The sequence below is a fragment of the Maylandia zebra genome, linkage group LG8, assembly GCF_041146795.1.
Source record: "Maylandia zebra isolate NMK-2024a linkage group LG8, Mzebra_GT3a, whole genome shotgun sequence".
In the NCBI taxonomy this organism is placed as follows: Eukaryota; Metazoa; Chordata; class Actinopteri; order Cichliformes; family Cichlidae; genus Maylandia; species Maylandia zebra.
The window spans coordinates 26,699,691-26,727,432 of record NC_135174.1 but is presented as its reverse complement, the minus strand read 5'-3'; the positions used below and the strand labels follow the sequence as shown (position 1 = coordinate 26,727,432).

Here is a 27,742-nt window from a genome sequence, read left to right as displayed (position 1 = left end):
CGGAAGCGGCCAGCTGCACACAATGATCCCCACCGTTGCCTTCTGCACTCCAACTATGCGCAATTGCGCTTTTTTCAGAGGTTTAAAGCTTTTTCAGAGGCCATGGACACGCCAGCCAGGACTAACTACATCCACTCGGTGAGTGAGCCGTGGAAGGTAAAATAAGAGAAAGCGCTTTCGCTTTAACGCAAAGCTCCTGGGCGGGGGTCTTGGAATTGGAAGTGAGTAAACGCTCCTCAAAATAGCATCAACCGCAGAAAAACTAATGCGCTCGGTGGTATGTTAAATGACCGTCTTTTCTACCAAGAAACATCCGTTTGTATCGACTTGAAAGTTTTGTTTCCGTCTGCAGAACTCACCCCCAGGATTAGTGGTCTCGGGTCTAGCGTTGCGCTGTCTCAAGCTCGGATATTTTGTGCGCAGACTTTGCAGCTAAAACTGTTAAAATCAGAAGGAAATCAGAAAACTTCACAAATCCCTGAGGAAATTCTGTGGTCACAGTCGCTCCAGGATTTTGGAAACGGCGATAATACAACCCATAGCAAAGTGTGCATTATTGCAGTGTGTGTTGTTGTTGTTTTAGATGGAGGAGTTGTGTGGAGAGATCAACAGGCAGGGAAGTTTTCCTGTGGCTCGGTGGTGCAGCACGTCAGGGAGATCAAAGAAACTGAAGAAAATCTGTTTTCACAATCACGGATATCAACATTATTTCCATTGTGTAGAGATGCAGATCACTGTGTCCACCTCTTGCATCGATGTGATACTTTGAACAGACACAGTAAACATTGATTTAATCAGTGTGCAGAAAGTTCTTTTCTTTATCTTTGGGAATTTTCACCCATGCTCAGCAGCCCTGAATCTTCCTTCCTTCATCTCTGCATGCAGTCAGAAAGTATGTAATGCAGTAGATTCATAAAAATCAAGTCAAAGGCAGTTTTTAAATAAAACAAAACCAAACCTGCGTTGTTGTGATTATAATAATAATAATAATAATAATAATAATAATAATAATAATAATACATTTAAAAATAGCGCCTTTCAGAGCACCCAAGGACACTGTACAACAAATACACAATATACACAATTATAAGAGTAACAGATAAAAGTTAAAAGGATGCAGAGGTTTAGACATAAGCAATTTTATGAAGAGAAATGTACCTTGTACTGTCCGGCTCTGCTTAACTTGTACAGTCAGCTGTTATGTTACATCCAGAATTGATTAAATCCATGAAAAACATGATGTAAAACTAGCAGATCTGTAACTTTTTGGGTTGTGACACATTCAGCTTTGTTATTTGAGGCCACGTTTCAGTCAATCTTTCACCAGTTTTACCCTGTCCCTCCAAACTCTTCAAATGATTTGACAAATAAGATTTTCATGTGAAATTGTTTAATATTTAACATAAACCAGAAGTGAAAAATACAATATATAGATATAAGGGGTGCAAAAACCAAAACAAAACTCCAGTCTTATTGTCTTACGATGCTTCAGACCGATCGATCCCGTCACTCTGTCAGTAAAAACTCGCCACACAATTACCGCATGCTTTGGCACTCATTTAGGTTGGTTTTAATTCTTCTGCCTGAGCTTGTTCCATCTCTGCTTGCCAGTAAATTTTGTCTTTTGGTATCGTGCCTTCATTTAAGCACCTGTAAGCAAACACAGTGTGCAAAGGCAGCCAGGGAGGTCAAAGGTCTAGAGCAGGGATGGGGAACTTCAGGCCTCCAGGGCTGGTGTCCTGCAGGTTTTAGATCTTACACACACCTGATTCAAGTGATTCATTCATTACCAGGCCTCTGGAGAACTTCAAGACATGTTAAGGAAGGTAATTTAGCCATTTAAATCAGCTGTGTTGGATAAAGGACACATCTAAAACCTGCAGGACCAGTGTGGATTTGTTTGTTGACCTTTAGTCTTTTTAGTTTTTTTTCCCCCTTCTCTGTCTCTGTACACATTTTTCTTTTTTTTTCTTTTTAATTGGTTGAACTGGGATTTAACAACCCCGAGGTTAACTAACATGTAATCAGCATGCAGGGCTCTGTGGGGACTGGTGAGACACACAAACTGTTACTTAGTTTTCAGATCACTGACTGAACTCATTTTGTGACTCTGGTAAAGAGGGTAATAAGGAGAGATCTGATAACCAGTGATAAGCAACAGACAAATAACTGACCAGAATTTCACTCAACACAGCAAAAACTTCTTGGACACTCGGTGTGGCACAAGAAATCTTATTCTTTGTCATTTAAATACTCGAAAGGGACCATCGGCTCATACATGGTCAGGAAGTCGAGCTCAGTGACATCTCTTTAAACCTGTTGAGTGTATGGTTTTCACAAGGAAGGGGGGGGGGCATCCATGGAGGCCATAATGGCTCTTGTAGTGTGCTTAAAACGTGTATTTCTTTTTTCTTTCTTTGTTTTTTTTTTCGCCTGTTCCGTTTGGTTCTTCTGTCATCAGAATTATTGTCTAAAGGCAAAGAAAGATGTCCAACATGTTTACTTTACCCGTAAATGGGCCTCCATACCTTGGAGGGCCTGAGATGTCCCTAGACATATAGACACAAACAAACAGGGGCACACACAGATACAGACATCCATTCCACCCTCATGCTCTCAAATGCAATTACTCAGCACAAAACGTGTATTTCTGCTGTAAAGTTGTACATTTTAACACTGGGTCTCTGTTGGGACTAGAGGAGTTGTGGCTTTAAGTATTTCAGCATTGGTTTTATTTTTCAGCCCTGCAGGTTTCTGCTTGTTCCAGACTAAAAACTGTACACAGACACTTGAACTTCCTGCTGTAGTTTGCCCCTATGCTACATATTTCACCGTCTATCCCTTTTTTTTTCTTTTTTTTTTTTGCTGCCTAGCCTGACCTGTCTCCCCAATGTAAGTTTTTATATTGTATGTATTGTCTGTATGGTCGACTAGGTCTGTCATTTCAGCTGCAGGCAACTGACAAATAAAGCTTATCCTTATCCTTAGTCGTAGGTTTAAAGTGTTTCTAAGCGTCCGAGCTAATAATGTCAGATGAGACCTAAGAAGATTAAATGTCTAACTCATTTCATGGGTCAGTTGGCTTTTGGTTTTTATTAATGCATGTAGATAATAATCAAGGAAAAATCCAGAAGAAGAATTAATAAATCTGATGATGGAGACCAATTAGTCTTAGAGGTCATCCAGGTCTTTGTCTTTAACTTTCTGCTTCCAAATTCAGATAAAACTGAGGTTATTGTACTTTGCTCTAAAAAATCTTAGAAATATGGTATCGAGCCAGCTGTTTACTCTGGATGATGTTACTCAGGCCTGCAGTAACACTGTGAGGAACCTTGGAGTCATTTTTGACCAGGGTATGTCCTCAATGGAAGCCATCAGTTGATCCAAAATGCTGCAGTGAGAGTATTGACCGGGACCAGAAAGAGAGACCATTTCTTTCCTATACTGGCTTCTCTTTATTGGCTCCCTGTTAAATCCATAATTGAATTCAAATCCTGCTGCTCACATACAAGGTTTCGAATGATCAGGCCCCATCTTATCATGTCCTCTAAATTTTCTTGCAAAGCTTCCAGTGTCTGAAAATCTTACTCTTTGCTTCACAGCGGCCTCCATGTGGACGGTCCGCCCATCATCCCGACTCTCACCACCAGCTATGTCCATGGCACGTCTTCCACTTCGCTGCTCCACATGACGGTAGCAGAGAGCCTGCAGAGGTCGGTGGAGCGCTGGCCCGACAGAGAGGCCATGGCTTTCCTACAAGATGGAGTCCGCAAGACCTTCGCACAGTTCCAACAAGATGTGAGTCCTTTACTTTAAAGCACGTAGAGCAAGTGTGTCGAACTTATTTTAGATGATGGCTCGCATAAAGACCAGTTTGAGCTCAAGGTTGATGGAATAGTAATCAGCTGCTTAATTATTTAATTTTCAATTATTAAAAAAAAACTCTGACTACTATCTGGGCCAGTCAGGTGACAGACATCCCTGTTCTACCCGACAACTGGAGATGCCATTTCCTGTTAAATTGTTTTTCTTGTTTAATAAACTAGAACAGCCCCTTTCTGCCTTTTATCAATATCTTTTTTTTTAATGAGTCAAAGTACTCGACCAGAAGATTTGAAACATTGTTGCAAAGAAGAAAACAGAAATCCATTGCATTGATAAATTGGGGGATTTACTGAAAGCCATCCAGAAGAACTGGACCCCCTCGTGATCTGTTCACTCTTCCCTCAGTGTCCATAAATAAGAGATCAAACAGTACTGTTGCCCGAGCATGTACTAGTTGTTAAATGGGACCATAGTTCTTTTCTTCTAAAACCAAATCTGGACCCTTGATCACATCAATCTAAAAGGTCCCTCGTGACCTCATGAAAATTTTCATGGTGTTGTCAGGTTTACTGTTCTTCCACATGATCGAGGTGATCATCAAATCAGGTCTCAAGTGGATTCTGTGAAATGTCTGTGAAGGTTCTCAGTCATCCAGGTCATCGTAGTCAAAGGAGCTTGCAAAGAAAAGCGTCTGGACTTCTTTAAGTTGCTTGAAGACGTTTCACCTCTCATCCGAGAAGCTTCTTCAGTTCTAAGGTCAAATGGTGGAGAGTCCCAGATATGAAATATCTTGACCTTAGAACTGAAGAAGCTTCTCGGATGAGAGGTGAAACGTCTTCAAGCAACTTAAAGAAGTCCAGACGCTTTTCTTTGCAAGCTCCTTTGACGATTCTGTGAAATGTGCACATATGGTTAATGCAGAGATTCATTTTCTTGTTTAGAAAATCTGCACATTTGCTCTTTGATTTTTTTCCCCTGCTTTTTCACTTCTTTTAAAGACTACATCTTTAGATTTAGAATAGAATAATCCTTTAAATCCCCACAAGGGGAAATTTAAACAGGCACATTTGATTGCTGAGTCATCACTAGCTACATAAGTCATAACAGGAGCTTTAAACTGACACTTCACAGCAAACTTTGACTCCTGCCTGAAAAGCACCTCCGCCACTGATGCCCTCACCTTTTATTTCATCATGTTTAGTGTAAACATGCAAGTCTAAAAGTCACTGGTCAAAGTCACAGCAGCACCACAGACTGTTTGCATTAACTTGGCACACTACAATCCCAGTATGCCTTTTATGGCGATACCTCTGCTCTACTTGGCAGCTCTGCTACGCTCTCCCTTCATGACATAAGAGAGAATGTGTTTGAGTTTCTGATATCTTCCTATGCCTGGCTCTGCCTGACTGCTTTATAGCAAAGCTAGAAAGGCGTTTTGTTAAGTTAATATCCTCATGACAGGATCTTAAATGACTTATGAGGAACATTATCCATTTAAAAAAGAAAAACACTCTTTAATGTATGAAAAGTGAGGGTAGTTCCTGTATGTTTCAGCCAATCAGGTGTTGGCTGTGGCTCTTTCAGTCGTGCTGAGTCTGCATCTCTGCTGCTGCTATCAGAGGAAATGAGGACAGATCCTATTTCAGAGCTGAGCTGCCTACAGCGTCCCCAAAAACCTGACTTTACATAAATTACTTTAAACAGCTGTTTTCTTTATTTGAAAGGGAAGAAAACTGTAGTTGTCACATGGAAATGTTGCTTTGCTAACACTATCGGTGCTTTCTCTGTAGCTTTTCATTGTGACGTGTGTGAAACATGGCAGACTGCTCTGTTGCTGGAGTAATGTAAAGCACAGTAATCTTTGGACCTGCAGCATCCCCTGGATGTTTGATGGTCTCACTGCACAGAGTTGTTTGTGTCTCTGCAGGTGGACCAGGCTGCAGCCGGGCTGCTGGCGCTCGGAATGAAGAAAGGAGACCGGCTCGGCATGTGGGGACCAAACACTTATGAGTGGGTCCTGTTCCAGTTTGCAACAGCCAAAGCTGGGATTATACTGGTGAGTTAAAGCTGGGCATGTTGCAGTATTGAGATTTGGTAAGTTTGAAAACTAAGTAGGGGCTGGTGACTGGCTAAAGTCGTGTAGATGCCTTCAGATACCTCACAAATGTCACTTATGTGTTAAGGAAATCCTGTTCAGTGGGTCTAAGTTGTGGACCCCGATAAGCAGGAAACTAGATGGATATCCAGGTCTGCAAAAGTCCTGCTGTGTGAGCCAGACGCCAAGAGGTGGCGTGGTCGGCCAGCCTGACCCTCAGGAAGTTATTGACGAGGACACTGGACTGCAGATCAATGCTTTCTGTCTGCCATGCTTCAAAGAGATGCCTGGACTGAAGATGATAAAGATGAAACTTAGTTTCTTGAAAGCTCTAGTTTCGTCTTCTTCCTAATGTTTACCTTCCACAGGTGGCTGTGAACCCAGCATACCAGGTGCAGGAGGTGGAGTTTGCCTTGCAGAAGGTGAGCAGTTTTCTTTTCAGCCTGATTATGTTTTCTTTTTTTTAATTCTTGGACACAGAGACACATGCATATGTGTGACACGTGAAAGTTTAACTTCTCTGCTCCTTTTTTTTTTTCCCTCGCAGGTTGGGTGCAAAGCTGTAGTGTGCCCTACGCAGTTTAAAACCCTGAATTACTGCGACATGCTGAGGAAGATCTGTCCAGAAATCGAGACGTCCAGCCCAGGAGACATCAAGAGCAGCAGGTACAGATCACCCGTCAGCCCCTCAGGTCGAAATGTGATGTTCCCTCCAAGCATGAAGGCGGCAGGTTTAACGGTTTAAAGATTATTGTGACACTAACACTGGCCATGAGGCTGATTTGTATCCTTGGAAGAACCAAAGATGAGCTTTTCAAATTCGACTGTGGAGAGACGTGGTGGTTGGAGGCTTTTAAAACAGAAGGTTTTGCATTAAAACTAGTGCAAAAACATACATGCTTCATATGCTGATAGCTTCTTTACATTGGACATTGCAAGGTTTGCTGTTAATCCTTTGGTTGGTTCAGTTCCTTTAAAGTTAACTGATTTCTTCAGAACACGTTGCTATTGTCTGTTTACCTGACTGATACTCTTTACTTACAGCTTTGCCAACCAACAGATCACAGCCTGACCGTCTGATTGTTTGCTTTCCTTCCACCAGACTCCCTGAACTCCGCTCCGTGATTGTTTTGGACAGCCGACAGCCGGGCATGCTTCACTTTGAGGATGTGATGCAGGCCGGCGGCAGTCAGCACATGCAGCAGCTTCAGGATCTGCAAAAGAAGATCTCGTTCGATGACCCCATAAACATCCAGTTCACTTCGGTAAGTGATGCGCAGTCACTGTTCTCTTCTCACTGTGGCTGGATGGCATGCAAAAGATTTTGTTGCCACAGGAAATATTTCAGAGTTCAACAAGTAATTATTATAAGACCTTAAACGACCTGCTGCAAGGTCATTAAAACTTTGAATGTTAGTAAAGTTTAAACTGGTGAGTCAAAGATTCACACACTGTACAGCTGCAATGAAGGGGGAAACTATCCACAGAGAACAAACTGTTTTTGTTAGAGGTGGTAAAGAATTTTTTTTCATGTCCAAAGTTTGATGCTTTAACATTCACGTGTGTGGTGCCTGACCAAGAAGCAACCTCCTGAAGAATGGAGCTGAGATTCTTGTTGACCAGATCCCACCCACAAGGATGCTGCAAATAATCCATAGTGTTGTAATCTCCCAGGGACGATGGGAAAGGATGGTCTGTGTCCCTCCATGGATATGCTTCTGCAGACCATCACTGACCCACCACCACACCAGTCATGCTGAACAGTGTTGCAGGAGCCTAATGTTCTCCACGGCTTCTCCAGAGCCTTTCACGTCTGTCACATGTGCTCAGGGTGAACCAGTTCTCATCTGTGAAAAGCGCAGGGAACCATTAGTGGACCTGCTAACTCTGGTATTCTATGGAAAATGTCAATTGTGCTCCACAGTGCTGGGAAGTGAGCACAGGGCCCACTAGAGATCCTCAGGTCACCCTCATGAAGCGTGTTTCTGATTGTTTGGTCATGCACAGTCACACCAGTGTCCTGCTGGAGGTCATTTTGCAGCTCTGGCAAGTCTCATCCTGTTCCTTCTTGCACAAAGGAGCAGATACTGGTCCTGCTGAGGTTAAAGGCCTTCTACGGCCCTGTCCAGCTCTTATAGTGTTGCTATCTCATGGAATCTCCCATATGCTCCTGAGACTGTGCCGGGAGACGCACCAAACCTTCTTGCGTTGACATGTTTTGATGTGCAATCCTAGAGGATCTAAACTACACCGACCCTTGCCAAATGCAAAACTAGTGAAAAACCATTAGAAAAGATGAGGAGGTAAAAAATGTCCATGGCGTCCAGGTGTAAAACTATTCCTGTTTTACTGGTTTGTCTCATTGTTGAGCCTCTAGTGCACATGTTGGTAATTTCATTAACACCAAAGCAGCTGAAACAGATTAACAACCTGCTAAACAACACAGCGAAACACCTGCAGTCATAATGAAGACAAAATCAATCATATCCATTTGACTGTTTCTTTCTTTTTTCTAGTCAGAAATTGTGAATATCTAATCTTACAATCCTAAACTCATTGCATAATTTCAATGTATTATTATTTTCTTCAGTGTTATCTGGTAATAAGGTATCATGCTGTCTGATAAACGTCTGCAAACACAAAGACAACAGATTAAGTCCTACTTTATGGCTTTATAAGTGCAGTAATGTGAGAATAATATTTTACCAGGGTACAACTGGAGCTCCAAAGGGTGCCACCTTGTCACATCACAACATCATCAACAACTCCTACTTTATTGGAAGAAGACTGGGATACCACTGGAGAGTAAGTGAATTAATCAGGAATTCACACCATTAAGACCTTTTTAAATAATTTACTGATTTTAATTAATGTCTTTGTTAAAGTTTGGGCTTTATTTTATTTCAAAAATCCACGAAAGGATTCAAACTAACGAAGAACTGATCCTGTTATAAACTACTGTGTTTTTGCTTAAAGTCTTTTCATTGCAAAGTTTTTTTTTTTCCTAATTTTGACTCCTTTATTTCCTCGTTTTCCAGCCTCACACTCGAGTCTGTGTGCCAGTGCCTCTGTACCACTGCTTCGGCTCTGTGGGTGGCGGGATCTCCATGGCCGTGCACGGCATCTCCACCGTCTTTCCTTCCAGGGGATACGATGGAAAGGCAAACTTGGCAGCTATCGAGAGTGAAAGGTAATGTCAGAAGTTCAGGCTAGGATTTAAAAAATAGGACACCTCTAAGCCTACAGGGCTGTGTTGTTGTGCGAGTTAACAGAAAGATATTTGATCTTTAATACGCTTGAACAAAAGGTCTGAGACTATAATCGCCTTTAAATCTGGAGCAGTGTTGTACCTTTGGGTTCCAGGATACCATCAAATTAAAGCAACACAAACTGGTTTCCACACGTCTCATGTTTCCCTGCTTAACGATGATTTAAAAAAAAAAAAAATTTTGTAACTGTAATCTGAGTGCATCTCAGAATCAGAATCAGAATGGGTTTATTGCCAGATGTTGAGGTTTACAACATTAGGAAATTGCTGCGGTGCTTCAGTGCAGACAATAAGAATTAAAGTGCTATGTAGAAAGAAAGATATGTGCATGAGATATACATGAGATATATACATGAGAATAAGAATTATGAGTGCTACGTAGAAAGATATATACATGAGTGCAGGTGGTGATCAGTGCCAAACTCATTACTAACACAGAGGTCTGTGTCTGATCCTTTCTTACGGAATAATGGAGATTGTCTTGTGTATTTGTGGCATGTCTGCTGATTAAAGAAATGAGCTTTAGTCACCATTTAAAAACTTTGTGTTCATCTGAGTGTTGATCTCAGAAAGTCAAATATTGTTTTACTGCATGAGGCCGGTGAGCCTTAGTCTCAGATACTTCATGAATGAGATCAGATATTTCCCAAAAGCACTTCCTGTGGCCTTGTAAACTGCCCCATTAGGATAACATAAACTGTGTGTGTGTGTGTGTGTGTGTGTGTGTGTGTGTGTGTGTGTGTGTGTGTGTGTGTGATGTCTCCCACGCTTGCCAAAGCGCAATGGATCCATGTTTTCATGTTTACAGCAAATTCTGAAAATTTAACAAATGTTGTCTCGTCTGACTCTCAATTTCTGCAGTGAGCGAATGTGAAGTGAAATTTAGTTATATTTATAGAAAACAAATTCAAAACAACAGTCACCTCAAGGTGCTTTATATTGTAAAGTGAAGACCCTACAATATTAGAAAGAACCACAACAATGAGATGACCCCCTATGAGCAGCGCTTGGGGTTAGCAGGAAGAAACCTCCAGCAGGACCAAGCTCAGGGAGGGGCGGGGCCATCTGCTGTGACCGGTTGGGTGTGGAAGAAAAGAGGAGAGATGTGAAGTTTGATAACTGCTATTTAAAATGTAGCTTCAGTTTCCTGATATTAGGTGACGGGAGTTGCGGCATTCCTTTTTTTTTTTTTTTTTTTTTTTCTTCTTCTATTGACAATTCTCTATAAACCTTAGAGATGGTTTACAGAAATGCTCAGTCCTGTGTATACACTGCCACCCCTCTTGTAAACGGAGTAGAATTTATAATTTATATTAGTATAGTATTGTCTTGTTTATTTTTGTCTATTTTTTTTCTATCGTGCTTACTATGACTGGGAGAGTTCTGCACAAGAATTCCAGTGTGCCTTGACTGCTGGTTTATGCACAAATGGACTTTGAGGCCTCAAAGATAGAGCTGAATGTGTGACATCACGGCGTCTGTGTACATCATTTATATACAGTCTCATCTGTGGTTACAGTTCTGCTTTCTCTGCAGTTGTTGAGTTCTTCTCAGACTCCTGTAGTCACCTGTTTGATAACAAAAGTGCATCATAACCTTGGATACAGCTAATTTGCACTTTTGGTTTTGGGGCCATTTCACACAGTTTTGTTTTTGTTTTGTTTTTTGTCCAGTTGTTATCATATGCAGATATTACATTTATATAAATACGTAATCAGTAACAAAAAGTGTTTTTTGTTAACGAATATTTTAAACACTGTCCAAATGTTCTCTTCTCAGGTGCACCTTCATCTATGGCACGCCCACCATGTATGTCGACATGCTCAACCAGCCGGACCTCACTAAATATGACTTGTCATCAGTGGAGGGAGGTGAGAAAAGAAAATGATTTTTAAAGTTCATTTTCTGATATATATATATATTTTTTTTGCATTTATTTGCTTCTGTTTGTTTACATCTTTGAACTTTAGGCATCATGGCTGGTTCACCCTGCCCTCAAGAACTTGTGAAGAAAGTTTTCTCTGACTTGAATGCGAAGGAAATAACAGTGAGTCTTTTTTTGTTTTTTCCCCCCCAGTATAAGGTCAATGTTTGATTTATGAGTGATTTAATGGTGCAGTTTAACCTTTGCCCACTAGGGGGAGACAAATCCTCAGAAAAACGACATAATGGAGTGAGTTCTGATTTTTAAGGTAGAGACACAGGAAGGAATCTGTAAAAAGTTTATTGGATGTTAGCACTTCCAAAAGTCCAGGCTGAATATACATGAGCTATGTCTGAGGAAACCCTCTGATTTGCTGTTAGATGCTTGTTTAAAAAAAAAAGTGAAAAGTGACAATGTCTCACAAAGAATTTGCTACAATGATCCTGCATTCATCTTCTTATTGACCAGGGTAGAAAAAAAATGACGATTCACTGATCTTGTCCTCACTTTCAGTCTTTTTGGCCACTCTAAATGTCAGTGAAGGTGTGCATGCAGAAACGAGGATAGATAAAGTGTCGTTGTTTGTGCAGCTCTTCACGTTATCCTCTGTTTGAACTGAGCTGTTTTCAGCTCCTCCACCTTTTAAGCCAACTTTTGCCTGATAGGCTGTGTCTTGCAAACAGAAGGTTGAAACAGGAGCTGAGCGGGGCTTCCTCAAAGAACCACATTGAGGATATCAGCTCATCTGCTGGGGCTGAACTCGAGGCTCTTTAAAAACGTGGTTTAACATGTTGAAGAAGACACTTTTACCAAGAGCTGAACAGGAAGAAAAACAGACAAGCAAGCAACCACGCACAGGTGATTTTTGGTCAGTGGTTGATGGGTGTTTCCAGTCTTTCTTTTTAAAGCTTTAAAGACAAGAATGGAAACAATCTCCTTGACACATGAGCTTATTTTAAGCTCATGTGTTTTGTTTTGCTTAGACTGATTCACGGTTTGTCCATTGTGCTGAAAAATTGAATGCGCAGGGACGGGATGGCGAATCTCTCCTCAACATTTTCCTCATTTACTTAAAAGCATCCCTTTTTTCCATCCCATCTGCTTCCACTTCATGCTGAAGTCTTCATCTTTGATATAAATGAATGAGAATTATATTTAAATCAAGTCGATGCGTGTTTGTGTGTAACTGAAGCAGACCAAGGGCGATGTGTGTGTCTGTGTTTATGCTGCTGACAGCCTCTGGCAGATGAATAGATGGAGAGTCTTTAAGTAGAAACAGTTAGCATTGCTTTCATTGTAGCCGGTCACCTGGATGGGCTCCTGCTCGGCGTCTCCTGTGGGAGAAAAGACACAAACTCAGCAGCCAAGTCAAACAGTCGGCCCTCCAACCAGAGACCCCGCGACCTGGACTCGGTGTGCTGGACCCCAGGGCCAAGATGGAAACGTTCAGTCTGGGATAGAGGGGGAGCACACGGAGTTCTGTGGTCAAAAAGAGAAAATCATAACAGTGCAACGCCAAATCTGAGCTACTCCAAAACCACCTTAAACCTCATTTGGGAAGCCGCTGTCACAATGCACCAAAGTCCAGCTGAAAACCTTCCATCACAGCCGAGATGAGACTTTATACTTGCACAAAACTGCACATCAGGCGTTTGTAAAGGCCAGCGAGCGTTTAACTGTCATTTAACGGTCTACAGTTTCCAGTTAATTATCGCTCTTTCAGAGATGTTTTCACAGCTATTTGTTTATCTGTCAGTAAGGCTGTAGAAAAACTACAGGGCTGACTGTTATGAAACTTGGAGAGGTGGAGCGGAGACAAAGAAAGAACTCATTAAATTTCTTCATGTCAGAGTGCTCTTCTGTTTTAAAATAAGCATCGTTTCACAGCCTGTGTGGGAAGCAGATTCCTCTTTAGATGTCTTGTCTTTAGGAGCTTTTAAAGATGGGAAATTTGCTGAGAGTTGACACTGATCACATGTTAAACGTTATGATCAGCTTGGCATCAGACACTCAGAAGCTGCTTTGCATACTTTGCATTCTCTAAAATGATTTAAATACAACCTCAAAAGAGCCACACGTGACAGATTAACTTGTAGTAATGACTTTCTCTGTGACTTGATCAGACTCTGTGGAGGAATTTTGGAGCACTCTTCTAGTGTTGCTTCGGTTCCCACCAACGTATTTTAATCAGTTTGAGGTCTGGTTCATTGCAGTGTCTTGATTCTGTTGTAGATTTGCTGCTGTGCTTTGGATCGTCGTCCTGTTTCATGTCCCACAGCTAAAGCTCGGCTTACAGAGGTCCTCACATTTGACTCTAGAATACTTTCGCGTTCAGATGAGTTTATGGTCGACTCGAGGACTGCAAGGTGCCCAAATAGCGACTTCTCAGCCACTGTGCTGACAGTTGGTACGAGGTGTATGTGCTGATGTTCTCCAATCTGTGCATTATAGCCAAACATCTTCACTTTGTTGCAGAAATCTTTCTTTAGCTGCAACTTTGCAAACCTGACCCAACTCCTGGCAACCTTTGCAAACGAGCCATCATTGTTCAGTCTTTCTATCTGTAGTGTCTGAGGTCTAGCTCTTCTGCAGTTTTGCATGCTCTGATCTTGGGATAATTGTTAAAATAAAGGACGACACAATTTAATGTGTCACTGGTTGAATTTTCTGCTGAGTTTTTGTCTGCAAAATATAATTAATTTCTTTATTTTGTTTTGCAAATAAAAATGTTAGCATTTATGTCTAAGTTAAATTTGTCCTCACATATAGTAGTAAAAAACGTTGTGTTTTCTCAACTAGAGCAACAACATCATCACTGATTTGTTATCTTTTTCTCTTATTCTGGTCTTATAGAAGGCTTTGAGACCTGATTTGTTATAATTTACATCAGAAAAGCTCAACTTAAAGTGGCGGCTGCTCTCCCTGGAGTCAACACAAGAAAACAATCAGATAATTACAGAAAAGCTCCCTGGTATTTCCTAAAGCCCAAGTTAAAATGTTTAGATCTTATTTTTACTTGGCAACAGGAAAAACAGACAAAAGAAACAGAAAAGAAAACCAACAAAACTGTCTTCAAAACTACTTAAAATTGCTGACATGATCATTTAATTTATCAACTACTGTATTGTGTATAAAAAGAAAAATAAAAAAGCCTGGAAGTCAGTGATCCCAAACCCTCCCAAAAAGTCAGAATATTAACACCTAAAAACCAAAAATAGTTTTCTTTAGAACTTCTTTTTCGATATTTTAATTGGTGATCTTTAGAGGTGCTGATGCTCCAAGCCCAGGTTTCTGGTCTTCATGCACCACTTCCTGGCTGCAGCTTCATATTCTGAGTAGTAATCTACATTTCCTCTTCTCGTCATGGCTTGTTCGGTACCTGTGGGCCGTGAGTTCATTGGCGCATGCCCTTTTTGGCCCTCGCTGTCTTCGGTCTGCAGCGCTTGAAGCCAGTGATGTCTCTGACCTGCTTGCCCTTATGCTGATTCGGAGATGCGCACAGTGCATCTGGACGGTTCAGGCTTGGGATCGAGTCCATCCACCTGGAAGAAGCCAAAATATGAGAAGCATGAAGGAGCATGTTTCTTATTTAATACAGTGTGTGAACCTGAATAGACACTGTTTCCTGTTCGATAACCGTGAAGCTGCTCCTGTGTTTGTAGCTGTCAGTGATGCTGCAGGAGTTTGCTGGTTGGCTGAACAGGCTGATTCTTTAGCCTCGACAAATGCTGGATGATTTAGCAAAAAACGTCGTGCAGAAAGTTCCCAGAGGAGGAATCATATGGCTTTAAAGTCAGTGGCGCTACCAGCAGAGTTTAGCGTAAAATTACATGAACGATACGAATGGATTGTATGTTACAAATTTCATGGCAATCAGGATGAAGAGAAGCAACGTTATTAAAGTAGCACAAAGACTTCATGTGAGAAACGGATGTATCCACCATATCATCTTTATGTGGGAGATTTAGCTTTTTGGGACCTCAAGGTTTTTATTTGTTTTTTGAAGGGACCATATTTAGGTAATATTAAAGTATTTTTTTAATGCAGTTATTTTATGCAAAAGAAACCTTGCATTCTTTCCAGTGGCCACTAGGGGGCAACTGACTGAAGGTTGAAGAAATCTGAGAAACTCCTTTACATTTCTTGATTTTATGACCTCGGGGGGGGGGGGGAGATTCCTAATGAGTTTATTGTATTACAGAAATCTTATTCAACCCAGCATGATGTTCACTTTGTGACCGATTGGCTCGTGTAGAGTAAAAAAACAGATGTGAGATGTGAATTACTGCTAAACTGAGTCACTGTGAGTAATGGTTGTTTGAAGCACAGTATAAATGTGCTTTTTGTGTTGTCTTTAAAAAAAGAAAAGGTGAAAATTCTGAAATTAGAAGAATAGTTGGATTTTTTTTACAACATAAATGTGCAATTCTGCCACAGTTTGTGTTTATAACATTTAAATATATCACAGTTATCATCACGTGCATATGATGACATTGCTGCTTTATAATCTGAGCTCGTTACAGTTACAATATGCATGAATTCTTTTGTGGCTTTTATTCTGTTTTTCTAATTTCTTTAATTATTCTTTTTTTTTTTAATTTTTAAAAAAAAATTTTTTTTTGGAATGGAAAAATATCAAAAGTCAAAATATTTAAAGATCCCCTCATTCCAATAATCCTACTCGATCGTTAGTTGAAGATCAGCTTTGAGTCTTACTTGCGCAGTGGAGCTATCTGGCAGCTGCAGTTCCACGGGTTGTTGAAGAGGGTGAGGTTGGTGATGGTGTTGAACTGGAGGCTTTTGGGAATCGACTTTAGCCTGTTGTTTTCCAGGTGAAGCACCTTGACCGTCGTCACACCGGTAAATGCGCCGTCGGTTAACTAGAAAAATGCAGAGCAGCACATGAGCTGTATTTTATTTCTGTTTTTTTTTTTTTTTTAAGGGAGTGGAAATCTACCTGAAACTTGCGTGAAATATTGGTAAAAATCTCGGGATATCCTCCATATCTGTCCAGGGTGTGGGGGGTAAGGGCGGGGGTAGAGCGAGGGAGTCGTGCCAGCGTTTTCCTCTTTGGATAAGTGTTGGTGCAGGAGGAAGGATGAGAGGTGGCTTTCATCCCAAACACTGACAGTCTGTGAACTCTTTCTTTCCTTCACGGGTGCTAAAAGCTTCAGAGAGGTGCTACATGAGCTGACGTACATCAAGTGTCGTCTCCACCAGCAGGAGGACACGGGCGGATGAGAGGGAAGCAGAGCTTTGCTTGTTTTATGTAAGACTGGAGGAGAAGAGGTCGTTTGGAAATTTCCACTGCAGAGTGAGAAGTCGCTGAGGCGCTGGTGTTTTGAAGGAGTGAAAGATGGATGACTTCCAGCCTGGTCGAGGTGTGTTCACTCCTTCTGTCGTCTCAGTCTTCGGGATGCTGCCATGAAGGCTCGCAAAGGCCCCAATTGTCCATTCAGCTGGGCCAATGGCAGGCTAAAAATACTCCTCTTTCATGCACCGTGGAACACCCTGCCTCTATTTACCTGTCTCCTCAACCCTCCTGACCTGTTTACAGGACCCTCACAGCCAAAGCAGAAAACGCCTCGCTGAAAATAACACTTGTGCAATAATTAGACTCGGCCACGCTTGGCCATACTCCAGCAAACAAAAACAAACCAAAAATACCAGCATTTGGCTGGAAATCTGCTTAATCTGCCCCGGCCGTGTGTGCTGGAGTCGGCGCCTCCTGCTGCTTCCACCTGGCTCGCGCACAGCCTCAGCGTGAGAAGCTTGTTATTTTACAGTTTACCTTTCTGGGATGCCTCCATATTTTGGCACAGGTACACTCAAATATTGGATTAACCCTGGAGTATGAGGCAAACATGCTCTCGAAGAGCTTAAACTGTACGCGCTCCTGCTGCAGCTGATGTGGAGGAACAGACGGGCGTCCCACAGGCTGCTGTGAAAACATCTGTCTCATTAGGTTCAACTCACTTTCTCATATGGGGCATTAAAATGGTTTGTTTTAATCTAATTTCTGGACACGTTCCAATTTAAATACAGCAGTGATGAGTAAAACTGCACTCCAGGGCACAAGGGAGGATCCACAGTTGGAGTCACTTCCTCTGACATGTTTGTATTGTACTTTTTGACCTGCCGTCATTGAAGAGGCTGATTGGAGCGTGTTTTTAAAGGCACTGTTGAGACCATAAATGTAAAGTCCAGCTGGAATAACCAGTAAATGCATTTAACTCTCATTTCCCCTTAAAAGCTACAAAGAGGTTCAAGTCTTACCTCTTTGCTGACTGACAGGATTGGCTTGTTCCACCCTTTAATTAAATCTGTAATTGGATGCCAGGTGCCAAAATACTGAGTTTGTGCTTAATGGATGACACTGAATTATTTATCCAAAACAGTTTCTCAGTACCTGGTTACAGCGTGAAGAAAAAAATAAATAAAAACTAAGGGCCTGGTTGAAGCTTTAATGCACACCCCTGCTCTCAGATTCTGTTGTTTGACAGGCTGAAGAAAAATCATTCTTTACACGCCTGCATGTCACAAACTTCTGACTTGTGACTCCTCAGATTAAAGTAAGCATCTCAAATTCCCCTGATTATGCAAACTGTTGTGCTCCTTGTCTTTGAAAAGACCTGTTGAATCACAGTTTTGATCACCACAAATCAAATCTCGTACATTTACCCTGACACCTGTCCTGCTTTATAAGTTCACTTATGCATCTGTCTGCATTTGCTAATTCACTTCAAAATAAAACTGAAGCTCAAGGTCATACTTGTAGAACGTTTTAAGACCCCACAAATTGAAATGTAGTACAGTTAGGTTTAATACGCACACGCTTCTCAGTAGATCAACTCTTAGAACTTCACAGCTTTTTGCTAAACTCCTGCTCTGATCTGCATCCGGAGAAAGATCCCATTTGGTTAAGCACATGTGTACCCTTGAGCATCAAACATCTGCTGTTTTCGAGAGATAGAAAACTGCAGCAGCAGCTTTGCATTATAAGCATGAACTGAGACACGTGTGGAGGAAGTGAGAACGCCCAAGAACACAAGACTGGCTTAAATCTCACTCTTTATGTAAGCTGTAATCACGGGATTAATGAGAGAAGACTATTGTGGGGGCACTTTTGTTCTTACCTGTTACAAGGAGGATGGTTTGGAAACTGCACTCATATAAATTTGTAGTTTTTTAGGGAAGCAAATATTAAGTCAGACATGCAGAGACCTTATTATGACATAACTGTTTTAGTTGGGCACAATGTTTTCTTAAAGCTGAGCCAATTAATTCAAAAGACCTTTACAAAGGCTGTCTTGTACGTTTCTTCTAAATAACCTGAAGATATTTAAGAGTCTACAAGTAGTTTGAAAAAGACCTAATTTCAACAGGTTGTTTAAATTTCAAGCCAAAACTTCTAGCAGTGACGTTTGCCAGGCTTGATGCTTTGCCAGTAATAAGCCCAGTAAAACCACAGACTGACCTTCTCCAGACCCATGTTGTCCAGGTGTAGTTTCTCCATATAGCGCCCAAAGCTCTGGAAGGCGTTGTCAGGGATAGTCTTCATGGGGTTCTTCCCCAGCGTGAGCTCCTCCACCACCCGCAGTTTGCTCATTGCCACGCTGGGATAAGTGGACATCTTGTTGCCGTCCAGGTGAAGTTTGGCGAGGTTCTCTACGTCGTCCAGAGAGCTCGCGTGCAGTGTCGTCAGCTCGTTGTTACTAATGTGCAGCCAGCGCAGGTCTTTGGCGCCCGAGAAGGTCCCCTGACGCAGCTCCCGCAGCTTGTTGTCGCTGAGCTGCAGAACAAAGAGGTTGATCATTGGGGAGAAGATGCCCTTTGGCAGGTCGCTGATCTGGTTCCCGTCTAGGTGGAGGTAGGTGAGCTCAGTGAGATCCTCAAAGGCACCGGGCTTGATGGTGCTGATGTCATTGTTGGACAGGTAGAGGTAGACGAGCTTGTTCAGTCCCTTGAAGGCCTGGGATCCGATCTCTCGGAGGTGGCAGTGTTGCATGTGCAGAGAGATGAGTCCCTTGCTTTCGCTGAAGGCTCCCGTGGGTATGCTGCCCAGGTTGTTCCTCTGCAGGTTCAGCAAACGGGTGGCCTCCGACACCCGAGGGATCTTCTTCAGCCCCACGTTGTCACAGATGACATGCTGAAGGTCACCGTGGCAGTGGCACTGGCTCGGGCACTGGGCCGGGGCGCCCCGCACTACGATGCCCAGCATCAGGAGGCAGGTCCACAGCAACAACCAGCTCACACAGCGCATCCTGAAAAGCTTGTAAATGTAACTCAGGTCAGTTAGAAAAATCCTGCAAAAGTCTCAGAGATCTGCAGAGAAATGTGAAGAGCAAAGGCGAACGCTTGATCCTGTTTGTTTGTGCTGAGAAACAGACGGACAGAGGAGGAGAGAGGAGGTGGGCAGAGCTGAGAGACACTTTGAGAGGAGGATGGACAGAGCACACAGCACTATTTATAACATTTACTTGAGGAAAAATACTGAGGAGGGCCTGCCAGGGTGTTGGACTGAGAGATCTGCAGGAGGAAGTCAACTGTCTGAGAGTTTAACCCTAAATGAGCAGAAAGGTGAACCTCAACTAGTCTTTTTCTTTGCAGCTGGCTTCGTTTTTGCAGGATTTGCAATGAGCTTGCTGCAGGATGCACACCTTCAGACAGTTGATAAGAGTTTGTAACGTTTGATTAACTTCTAGGTGCATGTTAGACAACGTGGCACGAGGTCAGCTTGGCTCTGTGCTTGCTCCCAGACATCGCTATTGTTTTTTCAGTCTGCGGTGGCAGGAAAGGGAGCCACTCCTGTGTAGCTGTTTTATAACCTATAATAGTCTCCAGATGGCTTTTAATCCTATTGCAAAAAAAGATACTTCCATCATCACAGCAGTGAAAGTTTTAGATGCCACTTTACATTCCTGTGTGCATTCCTTTGTTTTGTGGTATCATGCAGTGGTATTTTTCCAGACCTCTGTGCAAATGATGGAGTGGCTTAACTTTTTTTTTTTTTGTAATGAATATGATTGGCTCAGGTTAGTGGATGGTTTGGCTTCAGGTGTGTGCGTTTATGAGATGAATGAACCCACCCAGGATAAACGGAATGTAGAGTTTACTTAACAAATCTAACATTTTATTGGCAATATTGTTTCCTGTGTGACTTTCCAGGTGAACGTTCTCACTGTAGCTCCTGTAAATTTCCCTAAAAGTCCCGTCTCCAGCAAAGTTGAACCTTTTTCTAGTGCACCTCCCGCTTCTTATAAACGTAGTAAAGAAAGTTAAATACATGATATATACCATAAACCAAATTTTAGAGGGTAACATGGTCAGAAATGGATGTAGTGCATGGCAGTAATTGAGTGAATATAAAAAGAGCTAAGAGCTCACATGTGTAGTTAAAGTAGAAAAATGACTCCATTAGTTTGACTTTGTAAAACTTTATTTTTCTGCCATGATGGATATTTTATTTTGAAATGTTGAATAATGAAGTACATTAGCTGTGTAATATGCAATAGAAAATAAAACACTGACTATGGTAAGAATTTATTACTGCTAAATTATTTTTATTAATTCATTTTTAAGTAATAACATCAGATATTTTCCATTTCCAACTTTGCCTCTGAAAATTTTAAGCCTTTTTCTCCTTTTATAAAGCACTGAGAACTGCTTTATTTTAGATCAGTGTGAGTTTTCTTGCTTTATTATTTTAGTTTGTATGTCTTTATTGTTTAACTGTGGTGGTGTCTAGTTTTATTTTTCCTTAACATTCATTACAAACTGTTCTCTTTGAGTGTTTCATTCATATACAGTATGATACTATGATGCAGTCATGCGTGTCGTCATAGTATCATAGCATTATGTGATTGGTCAGATCAGCCGTGTTGGTCCACTGTGTGCTGCCAAAAACCCCTCTGAGCCACTGGGGCATGGCTGGATACAGGACCTCTGGAGGCGCCCCCTAGTGTCTGACACTGGCACTTTCTTTGTTTATCTACAGGATGCATCAGAACAATTTGGTTTTTATTGTGGAGACTTTTGGCGTTTGTTTGTTTGTTTGTTTGTTTGTTTTTTTAAGTATTATTTGGACTCCACTGTGTTTCAGTCCCACCTGCTCATATCATTGCTTGTTTGACAGCTTGGATATGGCACCACAGAGAACAGCCCCGTGACGTTCCTCGCCTCCCCACTGGACAACGTGGAGAGAAAGACTGAGACTGTTGGCTACATTACAGATCACTTGGAGGTAATTTGGCATGCTTCTCAATATAAATACTGAAATGCATTAAAATAAGATTTATTTTGAGTGCAAAAACTCATCCAAACAAAACAATTTGGGGAGGGCTGAACACTTGAATAAAAATCAGCAGGGAAGAAAACTTTTATTGTGACAAACAGTTATCGATGAAGGTGAATATTGGGGGAATATAGGGCAAAAAAACAAAGTAACGGTTTCAAAGAAAGCTTGTACTAGCCTGATTCACTCAAGGTTCAAGGTTCAAGGTAATAATAAAGAACCTTGAACCTTGAACCTTGAGTGAATCAAAACTTCACTTCTTTAACTCTGTGCAATACACCAAAAAATGTTTGGTGAATAAAAGTATGAATCATGAGTCACCTGCTCCACAGGCTAAAATAGTGGACCCTACAACCGGGATGGTCGTACCTGTGGGTACCTCAGGGGAGATTATGATCAGAGGATACTGTGTGATGCTGGAATACTGGAATGACAGAGCAAAAACAGATGAGTGCATCACTAAAGACCGGTGGTACAAAACTGGGTAAGTTTAATATCGTTGACCATAGTATTTTATTACAGCGATTGGAGTATTCTGTTACAGGTACTGAACTGTGGTGGTTTGAATCATATCTTTCTGATAGACTCCAGTTTGTTCATGTAAATGGAGAGTCCTCTTCACACACTAAGGTTAATTATGGAGTTCCACAGGGTTCAGTACTAGGGCCAATTCTGTGTACATTATTACACATGCTTCCCTCACCAGTATCATTAGAAGGCATAGCTTATATTTTCACTGCTATGCTGATGACACCCAACTTTATCTGTCCATGAAGCCAGATAACACACACAAATTAGTTAAACTGCAGGAATGTCTTACAGATATAAAGACCTGGATGGCCGCTAACTTTCTGCTTCTAAATTCAGATAAAACTGAAGTTACTGTACTCGGCCCTGAAAATCTTAGAATACGGTATCTAACCAAATGCTTACTCTGGATGGGATTACCTCAGCCTCCACTAACACTGTGAGGAACCTTGGAGTTGTTTTTGACCAGGATATGTCCGTCAATTTCTTATATTAAAGTTTTAGCTTTTTTTTTTCCTTTCCATTGTCACAAAGCACTTGATCATATTCTGATTGTTGGGGTATTCTCTGTATCATTGTAGACCTCATAATATAAAGCACCTTGAAGTGTTTCTCTGTGACAAGTTTGAAATAAAAATATAAATTAAATCTAATTGAAGTCTTTAGTTAATCATCACTACTTTACAGCTGTTAGTATTGTCTGCATTTTCAGGCAGATAGGCTTTAAATATAACATCTGATTCTGTTAAAAGGCTGATTCTCTCCCATCCTTGTTCTTGGGCATTTAACTGTTTCTTTGTCCTCTTGGCCAGCGACATCGGCAGCATGGATACATACGGCTACTGCAGGATAGACGGCAGGATTAAAGACATGATCATCAGGGGAGGAGAGAACATTTACCCGGCAGAGATCGAGCAGTTTCTGCACAGACACCCCAAAGTTAAAGAGGCACAGGTGAGCTCAAACAGCAAGGGCTGAGCAGTAAACCTAGAGGGTGTTATAGGAAAATGAGAAGGGAGACTAACTGTACTCAATTATTCACTAGAAATTCTGTCGGTGAACTTCAGAAGTGCATAGAGTAAGTTTTATTTTAACATCAGACTGGCGTTCACTAAGATTGCTACAGCAGAAATTAAATTTTACTGAACATTGCTGCTTCCACACTTCAGAACAAGTCTTGTTAAAACTGTGTTAAGAGTGTGGCTTGATATTGTGTGTCATCAGTCTGAATTTCTTAACTTTTCTTAACGCCTATTGTGCATTACTTACAAGTCCAAAAGGCAGGGTGACCCCTCCAACACACCACTCCCCCCATCGATGTGGCTAGGTGCATAATTGTTGGAAAGACACAAGTTTAGTCTCTGTACACCACCTCAGTGGATTTTAATCCAGCGGTCAAGAATGCACTTTCACCTTTTTAATTTGGTGGGGAGTTTTTCGCATTCCAGTTTCAGTTAAAAGCCAACAAGAATGAGAGCACACATGTGATTTAGATTTTTAAAAAAAAGTGTTATAAAGAACACGTTTAAAGTTGCACGAAAACCATAGAGTCAGTGGAACATGCAAAGCGGCCTCCAGACTTTGCCAGGTTTTCAGTTAGGACACCCCCAAGAACATTTTAAGAAAATGTTAACATTTAAAATATTTGTTTTTTTCCTTTAAATTTTTTTTTATTATATTAACCCCTTAAAGAGTGTCTTGACTTGGCTTAATCTTTTGGCCCTTCATGTGATGTCTAATCCTCTGTATTTGTCTTAGTTTCAATCTTCGTGTGCAGCGTTTGAATGTCCAAAGTTCTGTTCAGATATTTAAGATTTTGTACTGCTGACTGTTTGCTGTGTGATTCTAAATGTTCCTCGTTTCCTGCTGTTTTTCAGGTGGTGGGAGTTAAAGATGAGCGTATGGGTGAGGAGATCTGTGCCTGCATCAAACTGGTGGATGGAGCAGACTGCACTGCAGAAGAAATCAAAGCTTACTGCAAGGGACAGGTGGGGCACAGTTCCCGTCTTATATTTCATAATGAGCTGGAATTGTGTTGCACCATAATGAGCGCTGTTCATTTGCTCCTTTCAGATCTCCCACTTCAAGATTCCTCGTTACGTACTTTTTGTAACCAGCTACCCACTCACGATCACTGGAAAGGTAATTTCCTCAGTCCTGGCTCCTCTACCGAGTTCATAAAAAGCAGGAATTTCTTCCAGGATTCTTACAAATGACATAAATTAATCAGCAGGTTTAATAAAATGTCATTCATCCTGAGTGAAAAACATCTGTATTTAGCAGCTGCTGTAACAGTCTGCAATAATTTAGGGGAAGGAGAAATCCAGGATGAAAACACAAACTCCCCTCTGGTTCTTGTGTTTCTCTCGTGGGATGCTATTTAATATCATTTACTGTAGACTTGGCCCTGTGTTTGAACAGGCCTGCCCTGAATGCTCTCAGACAGGAGGGACGGGAAGCTATTAGCTCGTCTGCACGTACACTATGGCCTGTTAGATGAATCCCAGAGGGCTGGCAGGCCGTACTCGACCTGGACCATCAGATCAGATAAAACCAAAACCTTGATTTGAGATTCCTTCTAAACGGAGCAAGTACGATATGATAAAACTTTCAGAAAAATGCAAAAAATGTTCTGCGTTCGTGTTATAATTGTAACTACTCATTTGTGTCTGCTCAGATCAGCGGGTGATTGTTTGTGGCATTCAAACACATGTGGGAAGTTGCAGAATGCCCTCTGATGGACAGAGTATGCGACATCAATGCAACGTTGATTGAATGGTGTTTCTCTTGTCGTTTGTTTAATTTTAAATTTTATTTATCGTGGAATATTTTAGTTGAGCTCTAAAAATGAACGTCACTCAGATAAATATGAAAGTTACTGGTGCATTTTTGGTTTGCTTGGAGATTTCTGTGTGAAAAGAAAAGAAGCCAAACCACAGGAAAATGCTAAGAGTTCACAAACTGGGGTAAATCTGACCACAAGGGTGACGTCAGTAGTTTGTATATTCTGCTCTGATGTAGCTAATGCATTGTGTCGGTTTAAACTGATTTTTGCCATTTAAGAAAAAAAAATACTGTTGGTATTTACGTAGAGAGCAGAGTGACAAGTTGCATGTAAGAGACTGATCCTTTCATGTGTATTTCTGGGAGTTCCTGTCTTGAGGCATAAAATATGGGGTATAATTAAATCAAGTGTGCACACTGATTTACGTTTACCACACGCTATTTAGCACTAATTCTGCCAACATTTAACGCAGAGAAAGAGCACGTCTTATTTTTTTATTTTTAGAAAACTGCAAATTATCCATAGAGGTCAGACCAGGCTTGTAAACATGTTTATTTATGCTGTAAAATTGTAACATGTAACATGGAAGTCTGTGAGGACTGACTCACTTTTGGAGGCAGCCTTAAGTGGTCATTAGAGGAAGTAATCGAATTAGATTCACTTGTAGTTTTGGCAATTTTCACAGAGATGCATTTGACATCTGAGTGCTCAAAGCTGTTATGAAAGACTCTTAGATTGATTTAAAATAATTATTTATTGTATTGACCCCAGTAAGTGACAGATTTTAATTTGCGTTCTGATTTCTTACGAATTAAATGGAATCACCAGCACACAATAAAACACTCGGCCCCATTTACTAATAGGTTTTTATATATTCATATACTTTGACGCTGCAGATTTGTCCATTTAGTGCTCCTGCAAAAAGTTGTTGTTGATTCGTGTCATTCTTCTTTTTGTCTTTCAGATCCAAAAGAAGAAACTGAGTGAACAGGTGGAGAAGCAACTGAAGGAGTGAAAATGAAAAGCTACAAACTGTACAGAGGGAATTTAATTAATACGTGTGCGTATATCAGATACCAAAGATACAAATTGGGATTGTCAGAACTGGCCAACAGAAAACGCCTCAAGATCTTGTAACGAGTGGTTACAGGGACAATGTAACCCCCCCCAAAACAGTATCCTGTACCTGCTGCAGAAAATAGTCCCATATAGAAACACTATTTACTTGTAAGGGCCCTTTTTAAGTGCTTTTGTCTGTATAGGCAGGACAAAGGTTGTAAGGTTTTTAAAATGTTTTTTTTAATGATTTTTAAAAATTTATAAAAACAAAAATCTTCATTATATGAACTTGAAATAAACCTTTTTACAAATTATTAAAACCAGGCATGCAGGTTCCTCTTGTTACGGAAAGAATGAAGGGGTTTTTTTGGGGGTTTTTTTTTTTTTTTTTTTATTGTCCTCGATGGCAGGTGCAGGCCTCTTAAGCCTGCCATTCAGAAATATGCACACATGTTCCACTTTAAAAAATATGAGCTTTAAAGTGAGTGAGCATTGTTCAGAGCTGTAAAGAATTTCCTGACCAGGCTACATGTGCAGTTCACCTGACGCTGGGCTGCTGGATCGGATGTCATCTCCTGTCTAGACCTGAAGGACTCGGCCCAGAAATAGCCCTTAAGAGCCCAAATGAAAACAAACTGTGCTCCTGGCTCTTAAGAGAGAACCTCAAGGTTTATTTAGCATTTTTTATTTAACATATTTTGGGTTTGGATTAAATGTTTCAGGACATGGTATTCCTACCATGCGCCAAGTACAGGAGGTGGTTTTAACAGGGAAAGGCAAAGGAATGCACATTTCAAGGAGGAAAAATGGGATTTGAGACAAAGAGTGAGTTTGTTCTCCTTTTAGACTCGAGACTTTTGTTTTCAAATTGTCACCATGCATTCCTTTGACTGGGAGGTTATTACAGGTGATACTAATAACCAAACTGTTCTCCCAAGAGGTGAATGCATTGGTGGAGCAATGCATACAAAAGTATCTTGGACTCCCTCATGTGGCAGGAAAAAGCACACAAAAAGGCCAAAAATTTGTTGAGCAAATTTATTTTGGATGAGGAAAAACATCACTTGCGTTCTTGTGGCATTGAGTTAGGTTTGTCTTTTTCCTGCTTCAAAATGACAACGCCTCAATAAAGAAATGCTTGTCCCCACTTTGGTGTGGAAGAACTGCACCGATCTCTGAACCTCAACCACATCCAGAACCTCTGGAGGAGTCGGAGCAGGTTCAACATCTGGGGCCTGATGTATAAATACGTACACAAAACCATGCTTGGATTTTTTTTTCCCTCTACACATAATGTGATATTTAAAGAGGAACAATTTGCAAACGACATGCAACCTTCAGGCCATGTCTACGTGGTAGTTTCAAACCTGAAAACTATTTTAGTGGGGAAGGTTGTGTTGGCTCGCATGTGGTGCACATTTATGCACTAAATCCAGAAAGCTGATCTGGTGACTTATCTCTTCCAGTCAATGACTGTTAGATTAGAAAAATGCAAGCCATTATTATACAAAGTCAGGCAATTTTAGATTGAGAAGACAATTTAATCCTCCTCCCTTGTTATTTCAAGTAGATGACAGATTTAGAATCAATCTGAAGTGGTGTACTTACGTTTTGGTGGACCTAACTGTATATAAATGATGCATCATCTTGGTATTTTCACCGCCTTCCAGGAGATAAAACACAAGATCCGAACATAAGCCAGTAACAGACAAATACTGAGATATTCTTTGATGTCACATGTTAAGCAAAGAAATAACATGTTATTAGTTAAGTCTATTCTTGGTTTAGTATACAAGACGATGGTTAAGAGGGACAATAGCATTTCAAGTAGCAAAGGTGGAGTTTTATGTATTTCTGGATGTAGCAAAAGACTTGAAAGAATATGTGATGAGTGCAGTGATGTCAGGCTTTTGATTTAAAACGTATGATATAATGTATGTGCATTTCAACAGAGCTTAGGTTGA

The 27,742-nt window shown here is 41.0% G+C and overlaps 2 protein-coding genes across 2 annotated transcripts; one reads left to right on the top strand and one right to left on the bottom strand.

Annotated features, from left to right (window-relative positions):
* The first annotated feature begins 2 nt into the window (after positions 1-2).
* Positions 3-26,098, top strand: acsf2 (acyl-CoA synthetase family member 2). Its single transcript, XM_004565881.6, has 16 exons — positions 3-138; positions 3,603-3,798; positions 5,753-5,881; positions 6,289-6,342; positions 6,468-6,586; positions 7,023-7,185; positions 8,630-8,725; positions 8,959-9,110; positions 10,968-11,059; positions 11,159-11,235; positions 21,248-21,355; positions 21,739-21,890; positions 22,747-22,888; positions 23,812-23,922; positions 24,008-24,076; positions 25,684-26,098. Exons 1-16 carry the CDS (start codon positions 23-25, stop codon positions 25,732-25,734), a joined length of 1,827 nt encoding a protein of 608 aa, XP_004565938.1. The 5' UTR covers positions 3-22; the 3' UTR covers positions 25,735-26,098.
* chad (chondroadherin) lies at positions 11,397-19,570 on the bottom strand. The gene is made up of 4 exons (XM_004565880.5): positions 18,590-19,570; positions 15,829-15,992; positions 14,492-14,654; positions 11,397-12,446 (listed from the first exon to the last, which is right to left on the bottom strand). Exons 1-3 carry the CDS (start codon positions 19,373-19,375, stop codon positions 14,507-14,509), a joined length of 1,098 nt encoding a protein of 365 aa, XP_004565937.1. The 5' UTR covers positions 19,376-19,570; the 3' UTR covers positions 11,397-12,446; positions 14,492-14,506.
* Positions 26,099-27,742: the final 1,644 nt, after the last annotated feature.